At 33.1% G+C, this 12,575-nt stretch overlaps 1 protein-coding gene across 2 annotated transcripts in view; it reads left to right on the forward strand.

Annotated features, from left to right (window-relative positions):
- Nucleotides 1-12,575, forward strand: part of LOC118200835 (uncharacterized) — a 147,641-nt gene that overhangs the window by 99,283 nt on the left and 35,783 nt on the right. For both annotated transcript variants that reach the window (XM_085818330.1, XM_035372807.2), the window contains 2 exons: nt 6,254-6,453; nt 8,759-9,054. In XM_085818330.1, coding sequence (XP_085674456.1) covers nt 6,276-6,453; nt 8,759-9,054 — 474 coding nt within the window. In that variant the 5' untranslated portion in view covers nt 6,254-6,275. The remainder of the gene's footprint in view (nt 1-6,253; nt 6,454-8,758; nt 9,055-12,575) is intronic.

The raw sequence follows: 12,575 nt of genomic DNA on the forward strand, positions 1-12,575 counted from the left end.
TTAATGCATCTGGAACTGCAATTTGTGTCGTCTTCTACAGCATGCAAGTTATCACCACTCAGTTTGTACTACCACAAGCAATGATCTTCAGAATTACCGTATTGCGTTGCATATTCCACCCCACCCAGCTTTAGAACCAGATTCTGAAAATTAAAAAAAATATTTGCATAATTTCCCCCCTTTTAATGCATTTAGAAAAAAAATATCCCAAGATTTTAAAATGGATTTATCGACATAAGGATTGTTTTCGTCATACTAACAAAGGCAAACTTTTGTACACTAAAGGCCCCGTTGAATCTTTTTCTTCTAACTGTTGAATATTATGTCAGCCTAATACAAAAAATGATCTATGATAGTGAAAGCAAATACCAACTGCCATTCACTGTGCAATTTTGCCATATCAGCTGCATATTCACCTTCTCTAATTATTTATGTATGATCTAAGGCCTAAGGAGTTGCAAGAACAACAATGAGAATGAGAGAAATTCAAATTATAAAGAAATGAGATAACTTATTAGATGTTGCAATTATGTGTATTCTTATTGAAATAGAGGTTTCTTTTAAAGAAATAATATTGTGATAGTAGTAGTTTATACATGATTACTTTCCATTTGTTATATTCCTACTGTGACTGTGTCCTTTGGAAATTAAATTATTCATTTAATTTTTCCCTCTTAATTTTCGGAAGATAAAATTAGTAAAAATAAGTGGGAATATGGCATCAAGAGCATTAGATATCCCCATTTTCTTGAAGCTGTTCACTATTATTATTTCATCAATAATAGGCCATGCACCCAAAATCCACTAGCAAATCAGTTAGTAAGATGAAAACGACTACTACGAGGGCGAAAAATTTAGGGTAACTTGTTTTGTGAGCGCCTTAAGGAAGACAAACAATACCTAAATCATTAAAACAATTTCAGAATTCTGTTGCTAAAAGAAAGCTAGAGGGAAATTGTTGTCGGAGTCCCAATGATTCATTTGGACCCAGTGATTCATGTAATATTGTTTTAGAAATTTAAGGTAATAAATATAACATTTCTCGAATGCTAAAACAGTTCGAGAAATTTATTCAAGTTCTGAATTCTGAATATAAGTATACTGTATATTATATTTAATAACTATGGTGGCTTCATTTATGAAAAGATTTGCATATTGGCTGTTTTTGTACAATGAACCTTCTCTAAGCTAGCTATGCGTGATTCCTGAAGATTTTGATCTTCAATGATAGTGGGCATCTTAGAGAAGTTATGTTTACTAATTAGTTATTTTATGAGGAATGCTGGTTAAACTTAAAAAGTGATTGACTGAGGTAGCTTGTCATAATGAGACGGTTCACTGTAATCCAATTTTTTAAAGTATTTAAGCTGTTCCTAATTACTAAAGATATTATAAAGAAATATGATTAAAAGTGTTATATAAGCACATGTTTAAAACATCTATTAAAATAATTTTTATAAGCTTAAGAGCATGATTATGATTTTAAAAGAAGTGTTTTTTTCTTTATTTAGGAGACATGGTTTACAAAGAGGGGAAAAATTCATTTTTTCCAAGCAGTCGAAACGAATTTTTATAAAAATCTTATATTGTGTTATTTTTTAATTAATTCTTTTTTCAGGTTTTATATAAAGTTTATGAATTAAGTAATATATTATTTTTACTTCTGTATTTTAATTAGCATATTATTTGCTTCATAATGTTTCACAATAAAATTATAAATTCAATAAACTTCTTAATTAACATGCTGTAATATATATATAGAGAGAGAGAGACAGGATAAAGTTTGTTTTCTGTTGTCACATGTATATTTCACAATTTTGAATGCAAATCTCGAAATTTATAATAACTAGGAATACTTTTTAGTATTACTTTCTAAATGGGAAATATTAAGCTTAGGTTTATTACATATCATGTTTGTAAAAAATTATAGGTAAAATTAAAATGCATTAAATTTTAAGCTAAACTGAAGTATTAATTTTTGAAACAAATTTGTTAAAGGCATAATTGTATTAAGCATCAAGAATTTTAATGGAAGCAAGGCTTTAAAAATTAAGGTCAGTTGGTGAAGTTTTATGCTTATTCAAAAAGCATGATATTAGGGTTTTAATGAAAGACTTGTATCTGTTAATTCAAAGGAAATTATTTGAAGGTAAGGTAAAAACGTTATGCAGTTACCATCTATTATTTCAAACAATAGCAGACAAACACCGAGTGCAGATAAGAATAAAAAGATTAGTTGGAGGTTGTAATTCAAGCATATGAACACAATTTTGAAATCCTTATAGTAACAAAATGAAGTTCACTGCTATGTTGAATTCTTTAATTTACTCAAAATGTCATTTTTTAGAAGGAGAGAATATAATATTTTTGAAACATGAAGAACAGCTGTTCTGAGTTCTTCATAGAAATACTTCACAAACTATCTTTTACTGTAATAATATGATCATATGAACATGCAACACGTTTACTCATATAAGTTAAACCTAAAGCAACATGTGTCTATTTTAGCAAACATTACTAAAAAGAAAGTTCCAGAACATATCTTATTATTTGACACTAAAACATGCAAATAAAGCATACTGTTTTTTCAGCTATTTTACATGGCAAATATAAATTCCAGATGCCTTCCATTATTTTATGTAAAGGATATACAGTCAAAAGTCGTTAATTCGGACACCCATAATCCGGAATGATCTATAATCCGGACCTCAAAGCTACAAACTTTCTGAGCATGCGCGTAAGACCTTTACGGCTGCGAATATGCGTGTGAGCAAAATACGTTTACGAATGCGCGTTTAATGTATAACGGACGGTATAAGCTAAGCTAAAATTATCTAATTCAGTTAATGTTGCAGATTGCGTTGTTCCTTAACTTCGAATTCGATTCGGCTTATTATTTTTTGCAGACTGTTAGAGCAATTTTATAAAAGTAAGCTTGAACTTTCGATTATGTCAAATAGAATTTCTGATATATATTTACTAATATGTAAAGGATCTACAAAGCGAAAGTATGTTTCGAAGTCCATTAAAAAAGTGGAATTGCTGCAAAAAATGGATAAAGGCATATCCTTTGTTTATCTAAACTTTAACGTTTGTTTATCTAAACTTTGTTTATCTTTAACGCCGCGGCTCGCAATGAATTGGAAGTTGATCTGTCAGCACTATCCTTATCTTCAGGGCAGATGTTTTTATTTTATTTGGCTTATAATTTCTTACTAAATGTAGTATTTCATCTCGATGTACTCTGTCTTTGATATGATTTAAATCAAATTCCTCGTCATTATAATTTGCTTCCGATAGCGAAGAAAGTGACAGAGGTTATTGAAAACGAAAAAATTTCGATTGACAAATTAGTCGGTATTCTCGACACAGCAATTATAGGACTGGAACAGCGGAACTTTGTAAATGAACAAGAAATTATGCCTGTCTATAGAATTAAAGAGAATGTATTATCACATAAAAAACGAAGCAACTTAAACAACTTACATTGAAAGAAATGTTTAATAAAGTAAACAAATAAACATTAAGCTTTTTTTTTTTTTTTTTTTTTTTTGTAAATTTTGATACCCTTTAGATCATAACTGTTCTTTATTTCATAAATTACGGTTTCATATTTTTAATTTTATAATTTCTGCATGCCATTTTACCAGATTTAAACTGATGATCTATAATCCGGAAAAATCGATAATCCGGAATCGCCGAAGTCCCGACGATTCCGGATTAACGGTTTTTGACTGTACATGTGATTTAATGTAAGGAGTAGCATATCAATTAGAGCTTTTAAATTAATCAAAATGATAATATGAAAGACCTTTCAATAATATCAGACATGAGTTTCTCTTCATAAAACAAAAATACTCTGCAACCGAATAATGTTACTTTTTGAAAAAGAACACTAAATGCTGTTGAAAGCACATCTTTTAAATTATTCCTATTCTGAGGTCAAATTGGCTAACTTAAAAAGCCAAACTATTATGCTTCACTTGCATATATCTCTATAATGATACCTGTATGTATATATATACACACATACAGATATCATTGTTTTACTCAAAACATATTGATTTCAATATGTTTTATTATAATAAGCATCATTTTAGACAAAAAAATCTTTTACTTTTATAGACATATCCTTTAGTGTTTCATCTATGAAAAATATATTCTACACACATAATTACTTAATGGGATATTAAAAGGAAATAATCTGAAACCTATAGATATAACAGATACAGAAACAGATACAACCATTGGAATTTTACGTAAGAAAAGTATCTTCTACTCACATAATAATTTGCTATAATAATACAAGCAAATAACCTGTAACGGTTACAGATATATCTGTTGAGATTTTACATGAGAAAAACATGTTCTTTTTACATAATTATTTGCTGTAATAATACACGCAAATAATCTGTAACCATTACAGATATGTCGTTTGAGATTTTACATGAGAAGAACGCGTTCTCTTTACTTAATTATTTGCTGTAATATTACACGCAAATAATCTGTAACCATTACAGATATATCGTTTGGGATTTTACATGAGAAAAATATGTTCTACTTACATATCTATATGCTGTGATATTACAAGAAAAAGATCTGTAACCATTACAGGCAAAATTCATGTAAAGTTACAAAGAATACACCTGTTACTGTTACTCAAATAACCCATGGCATCCCAGTTTCCATGAGTTTTCTTAGTAACCTTACAGATTTTTTTTACAGTGCGAGTGACAAAGAAATATGATAATTCCTTACCTTTTCCACCAATTAAATATGGACTGCTGAGCCAAGAGACCAAATCTAAAATTATGTCGAACTATAGTTTATTATATATTTAGTTGGAATTGATATAGACTTTTGTTGTTGTTTAATAAGGCAGGACAGTTGCAACTTAAAGCATTCGTTAGGAATGCCTAATAACTAATGGTGATGTAACTGTCTTATCACTGAAGATGCTGTCCATCGCAGGAATGCCTGAGTGCAAGGGTACCCTCACGAAGAACTTACACATGGGGAAAACGCGAAAACCACCATGCAACTTGCCCATTTTCCTTAGGCTCAAACCCAAACCAAGTCGACTAGCAGTGGTCTGAACCGCTCGGCCAATGCTGGATTTACAGATTTGAAGATCTGCCGCGCCTTTTCTCTCTAGTTCAGTTTAGTTGATGATGAATTCCGAGACACCTGGTCTTTGTTGTTGCTGCTTATGCTCAATTGTCTTACGTAGTCAGCCCAAGCCCACCAAATTCTTCGTGACAAGGAGCGCTAGATTACTCCTGTCGTTGGCAACATCCTTGAGCACCTAACAGGTGACAGTGTGATTTGGCTCAGTTCCGCCCCCAATTTTGATGAAGTGGAATGGGTCCAAGGGTCTCCCAGCCCTCTCCCCTTCCACCAAACCACAAAACAGGACTTTCGGCTCGCCGCATATTTATATTATATATATATGAAAAGCTTAATTATTAAAAAATTAGAAGAGAAAAGATTATACTACTTTTCTGTGAGATAATGTGCGTGATGATAAGAATTCTCAAAGACATAAGTACTGAGGGGCTATATACTATTTCATTTATTAATTGTCAGTTCTGTACTTCAGAAGTTAACAGTGTTATTAAAAATCTCAAGATGCAAAAAATCACCTGGGCTAGACTCTTTAATGAAATAATACAGCACTTTTATGCACTGGATAATACTTTTTTTGCACAGAATTTTCAAAATTTGTTTATCATTAGGAAAATTTCGAACAAAAGAGAGCCCGGGTTGTTTCGATCTCTAAAACTCTGGATGCAAGAACTTAATCTTGGCAATATTACATGTATTAGCCTATTACCTACTTGCCTACGAAAGAGAAGCCTGTGCTCAGTTTCTCATTTGGGGGCACATCTGCAGCTGAAACCTGAGCACTGGCTTCTCTTTCGTCACTTGCACTTCTGCAGCTGAAGAAGTGGGTTCTATATATAAACCTTCGAAACTAGTCCTGCAAATTTATGAATATCACACTGTTTCTTGATGTTTTAACTCCTCCAATAACAAATTGTCGTGTTCATTTCTTACAAGTCGAAACCGCCATATCAGGTAACATTTTAACATTCCGAATGATTTTATCCCAATTGAGAATAATGCAAATATTCTTCTATTCTCATCTGTACCATTACCTAAATTACTTTAATTGTAAGTTTAAAAAGGTTGCTGAAAACTTACCTGTCATATGACTGAATTCTTACATAAAAAATTTATTTCCTTTTTACAGTTTGAGGATGACATAAGGAGTCATGGCGGGGGACAATCAAGAAGAAAGGCAAGCTCGGTCTCTGGCACTCGAAAAAGCATACGTACACGATGTCTACGAGCAAATTGCACCTCATTTTACGGACACCAGATACAGGCCATGGCCAAGAGTCAAGCAGTTCTTGCTTGAGTTAGAACCAGGCAGTTTGGTAGCCGACGTAGGTAAGCAGTTCTATACATGTATATATATATATATATATAAATGCACTAAATCAGCCAATAATAATTTTACAGCAGTTGTAATTATCCAATTAGATGCTGAGAACAAAACTTACTTATTCAGAATTGAGATTTCACCCTGAACAGAGTTGCACTTGCTTTCTACACTTCGGCCTAACTTGCCCATTTTCCTTAGGCTCAAACCCAAAAAAAGTCGACTAGTCTGGGCCTTTTTTTTACTTTGTATAACTTTAATCTTTCTTTACATATTTTGAATAAAAGATTTTTAATGGCACACTTTCAATATCTTTTGAATAACATTTGTAATTTTGAGGAATGCAAGTACGTATTTTATATCATGACTTTTTTCCATACTTTGCCTAAATGGCATTAATCATTCTATGGAATGCCTAGTAAAAGTCTATAATAATTTCTCATATTTCATACTTTGCCTAAAAATTCTGAGCATTCTATAAAATTCCTATGTATTATAAAAATGCCGTCATTTAATATGTTGCTGGTAACATAAACATTAAGACACAATAACACGCCGAACAAATACTAATTCAGAAGTCAAACAACAAAAATCAGCGTTATATTTTCAAAATTTTCACAGGACTAGTTTCGATGGTTTTACCGAACCACCATCCTCAGCTGCAAAACCGCAAATGAACAAGATAGGAAATAATGATTAGATAAGATAAGAAAGCCTGGACAAGAATAAGCAAGTGCCGCCATCAGAAGTGATTAGCCGTTTATAGTGAATCGAAGCAAAATGCCAAAACGAAATTAATAGCTCTTTCAGGCTGACGCCTTTTGGGCCAAAAACAAATATATCAAAAATTTCCTTCATTGTTTCCAACCCATTGTCTTCAGATTAGAGATGAATGATCCGTTCCGGAACCGATTCACTTTACTGAACGAATATCAGCTCTCCGATGAATACGGAAAGGTAGTTTTTTAACAGTTCACCAAGAACTGTTGTTGGGAAGCGTGCGATAAAATTTGATTCCTTTTCATGTAAACGTTAGCATTCTTTCCTTTATTATTTACAGAAAACGGCTCTGACCTATTTTATGTATGTATATGTGTTATGCATGCATGTATGCGTGCTTTTGGTTTGCTTGTGTTTCATCTAGTATTTAGTATAAAAACAAAACATTAAATATAAACTGACACATCTCAGTGAAACTGACCACCCCTGTTTGCAAATAAATGGAGGTTTTTTTTTTTTTTTTTCTCTCAATCTATCAGTGCGAGGATCTGTTTAAAATACGTAGATTACAAGAACTAGCTCCTTGGATTCCCAGCTGTCAGCACTTGGGCGCTCCTTCTCTAGTCGCAGATCTGCGTCCTTCGGAGTCGTGATTATTCGCTCTTTTCATCGCTCCTTCTCTAGCCGCGGATCTGATTCCTATGGTATCTTCATTATTCGCTCTTTTCATCGCTCCTGCTCTAGCCGCAAATCTGACTCTTGCGGAGTCTTAATTATTTGCCCTTTTTACTTGCTCGGAGCTGTTCCTTTGAGTTTCATTCTGGTTCTTCGAATACTGTGTCATATTTATGTAAAAATATAAATTATACTTTAATTTATTTACTTATTTTATTAACGTCTTGTAGTCAAGATCTCTGAATTTCTCTTTAGAATAAGTAAATATTTATAAATATAAATTTTCCCATCTAATATATTTTTTCAAGGTTGCAGAACAAAATGTGGACCCTACCGTATAGAAGAACCTCGAGCGATATTTGGTATCATTTTGTCAAATTAGATAATAAAAAAAATAGTGGTATTGTCAGCGAACTGTTCTTTTGGATCTGCCTCCAAACTAAAATTTTATTTTTACACTGTGCTTTGTAGTAGCAACAAAATATCATTATAGTAACAAAATAATGTTATCTTGAACAAACGTCAGTTTAGTTTTCATTATTTTTTTTTTAATTTTTAACATTTTATTTTTTATTCCAGAACTTTATTGTTGTTCTATGTAGAAAGGTGTTTTTAGAGAATCTCTAAAGTTCAGTTGAAAGAAATCAGTCCAGGAAATGAGTGGTTTGATTCCACCGATTCCACAATTCTTTCTGCTTTTCCGCCATCTTTGCACACCACTCTTTGATTCACGCCTGTTCCTAACGCATTCATCAAGGTCATTGTTAGTGAGTGGGGAATAGTTAAAACGAACTGATTCACTTCAGTAAGCGAAGGGTTCTGATCTGATCCCTTAAAGAAGCGGTTTTGCTCGTCTGTACTTCAGATGTCTTATAAATGTAAAAAATAACTCAATACGTATCTTTTTTTATGTGCTAGGATGTGGTAATGGAAAGTATTTGGATATCAATCCTGACTTGATGAAGATCGGATCTGACCGCTGCGCTGCACTGACGGCATCAGCAAGAGCGAAGAACCATGAGGTCCTCACCTGTGACAACCTTCGATTGCCCTTCCGGGACGAAACATTCGATGCTGTTCTCTCCATCGCTGTCATCCACCATTTTGCCACTACCGACCGCCGTGTGGCCGCCATCAAGGAACTCACGAGGGTCCTTCGAATTGGAGGGAAGGTGCTCATCACAGTCTGGGCTATGGAACAGAGACATCGAAAGGTAAAACAAAGAATATTTCACTGTGGCATGTTTTAAATAAAACTCGTGCATGGTATCTTTGATAAACTGAAATACCCAGCAGTCTTTTTCAATTATAGTAAAGGCTAGAAGTTTGTTCAGGTAAAGTGTAGTTAGATTTCACTAGTGAGAGAAGCTTTTCCCCCGTTCGTTTGAAACAGATGTGCGAATTTCATTCGAAATATAAAGGTCAGTAGACAAACAAGATTAGTCTTTTTCGAACGCCGATGTCACTTACTTACAGAAATAACGAAAACAGAGAAACGAAGACACAGTTGCTTGAATTCGATATCGCTCATACAAGTGGAAGAAACGAAAACACCATTAAAGTAGTATTTGTTTTCGAGAAGACTAAGGAATTCAGTGACGTCACACAACAGCAAACATTGTAGTATAGTAACCTTGTGAAATATGTTGTGACTTATCTCACTTGTCTGATAGTAACATTAGATCAAGTCCAGAATCGAGTTAGAAGATAGGATTGTGTCAGTCATTTGCGTAGGTCTCGGCAACCATGTACGTGATAGTATGACTTTACCGAGTTCCGTCCTAGTTGAGAAGAAGAATCCCCGGAGGACGAGTCCAAGGGTCTGTCGTCCCCTGCCAACAAATCACTTAAGAGGACTTTCGGTTAACCGTGTATTTTAAGTATCTCCATGCTGCAGAAGCACTATACATTTATAAACATCCACGCCTTCTCTGTGATTCGAAATGATACAGCCACTAACTATTATACCGATTAGAGCGGTTCGAAATATTTTAGTCATTTACTATTTCGGAAGGAATTCTAATGTAAGAAACACAAAATGCATTACGCAGACTGGCAACATGCATGGGCCGCCCAGCAGGAGAAAGGTGCACATTGTGTAATATATCCCTTGCTGATCTGGATCCCAAGTATGCCCTTTGATAAATGCGGTACTAGAACAGTAGTGCGATGGAGCAAAACCTGTAATATCCGTGGACAAAGTTCTGGTGCTCCGTCTACATTTTCTGTCCCCATATATCGCTATTTAACAAAATTAAATATTAATTTTGTATTGATATTTTGACTAAAAATTGATGTAAGGAAAGAATGAAGAAATAATGTACAGATTTTGTAAAGAAATAATGCCAGAGGAAAGTAGTATGCATGTAGAATAGAACCCCAATTATTATCAATTACAAAAACTCTGATCACACGGATTGATGCAAAGCAAATTTTAATACTTATTGTGAGTACTATAGGGTATTTACAAACGTACAGAATTCATTCAGGTACGTAGCGATATTAAACATATGTACGTTGAAATATACAGATATACACGCAGTACTAAATATGACACATACCATAAACTTGAAAACACATACCTAAGTTTTACTCCTAGTGATAAAATCACACGTTTTCTTCTACCAGTCATTGTTAACAACCACTCACTAGAATACACAGACACACACACACACACGCACACACACACACACACACACACATAAAAAAAAAAAAAGCCTAAGTCACTCACGCTGCTCTGTTGTAGCACAATTAACTACATACTCTGGTCCGGTGAGAAAATTAAAAGCTAACTCTTTTTGTCTTAAATCCTCGAACGCAGTAACGATGGGGTTCTTATCTTTACGGATTGAATTATTGGGTAAAACGCAAATTTAAAGCTATTTTAATGACGTTTTTTTTATTTATTGCATTGGGTTCGGATAATGGGGAACTCGGTTAGTCAAATCTTAGGTAATCGGGGTTCTACTGTACTTAGTTGCAGGAATTTTTTTTGTATAATCTTCTCGAAAAAATTAGCAATAATTTCCATCAAAGTTTACCTGGAAATATATCGTATTTTTTCCGCGGTGCATTAAGATATAGCACCATCCACAAGAAATGATGAAAGTATATCCTGCTGTGTTGGTGAGTGCAGTCTCTGCCCAGAGCAGGATTTACTTACAAAGGCCATAAGCTATTTGAGATGTGGAGCTCTTTATAAGTCTGTTATACTGTATTTTAGTACTATATTTATACAATATTTTAATTTTGGGGGGGCCTATAGCTTGTGTAGCTTATACGTAAATTCTGCACTGTCTCTAGCGTAACATTGGGAGTACTGTATTAGGACCAGCAGTACATTGAAATCTTCCTTCTCGTGTACAGACTTCCCTGCAGAGCATTTATACACTTTTATAAATTCCATACTTGCCAGTAGTGATGGTTTGCGTTTTAGAATAATACACCGGCTCTGCGAACAATGTAAGTATTCCACAACCTGTTAGACTTTCTAGATTTAAGTACTGTTGAACATGTAACATTATGCAGATTTCATTTAATGACTTACAGTAATATATAACAAACATGTCTGCATTATGAATATTTATAGAATACACCGTGTTTACTATACCGTAGCAAAGACTCCAGTATTTCGTTGATTTCATGCTAAACAGAGTGAATGAAGTTTTTTATTTACAAGAAGAGCTACACCGTATTAGTTAGATATATGTAACGTTTTGATCCTTCATCTTATTCGATTCTATTTTTGACTAGTTTAATGAACTTATTTTTAACTGCTTTAAAAATATTGTTATCTGTAGGATACACAACAAATATAGAAATAAGGGAGTTAGCAAATGTTTCGATATTCTGCTTTTGGTTAAATTCCTGTCTGTCATAACTGAACAGGCTTCATATTTTGGCTACTTATAAATATTTACTTCAACCAAAATATAAACGATTCATTTTTTTCAACATTTTAAATTTACAAAAATTATTCTTATCATACAGGCTTATTAAACACTTAGATGTATCCAGAATTTTGGCTCAAAACCATGTCATTCTAATGTAAAGATCATTGGTTTGCTAATATACCTATTTTAGAATGCTTTGCTTCTGAATGCATCCTTTTTTAACTATCATTCATTCTAATTACAATTTTTACTTTTTCAATGTTAAAATTTTGAATTTAGCCGATAATACTCTTATAGACTATCTATTTAAATATAAATTTAATCAAATAATGAAGCACATAATTTTAATTGTTCAAAATATATTCGATGTGATTTTACATTATACATGTATTTATAAGGTATTTCCCCCGCTTTCCTAGCATGCCTTTGTGGTGTAGTGGTTTTGCACGCTTGGCCGGTATTCCAGAGGTCCGTGGTTCGATATCCGGCGAAGGCGTTTGCTAATTTTTCATCTTGCCTGCTTTCCCCCCCCCCAAAAAAAACTAGTGTCTCTACATATTCTTTTAAAAAAAAAAGAATTAAAAAAGAGAAATGACGAATTAATATATTAAAAGCGTTCTAAGAAATACATATTTGTGATTCTTAGGTTTCAATTATGTATCTATTTCGTTCAAAAGATGTCTTTGTATTTAGATTAATAAAGGCAGAAAAACTACTTTTGTTACCATATTGCAGTAATTCTGTTTGTGATGTATAGTAATTTTATTTTATTGTAATCTATTGTGATATGTTATTTAGTAATGTATTGTAATATGTGATAATTCTGTTCATAAATACAGTAA

Source organism: Stegodyphus dumicola, chromosome 6, assembly GCF_044657685.1.
Source record: "Stegodyphus dumicola isolate Sdum_Otavi_A_Nest chromosome 6, ASM4465768v1".
NCBI lineage: Eukaryota > Metazoa > Arthropoda > Arachnida > Araneae > Eresidae > Stegodyphus > Stegodyphus dumicola.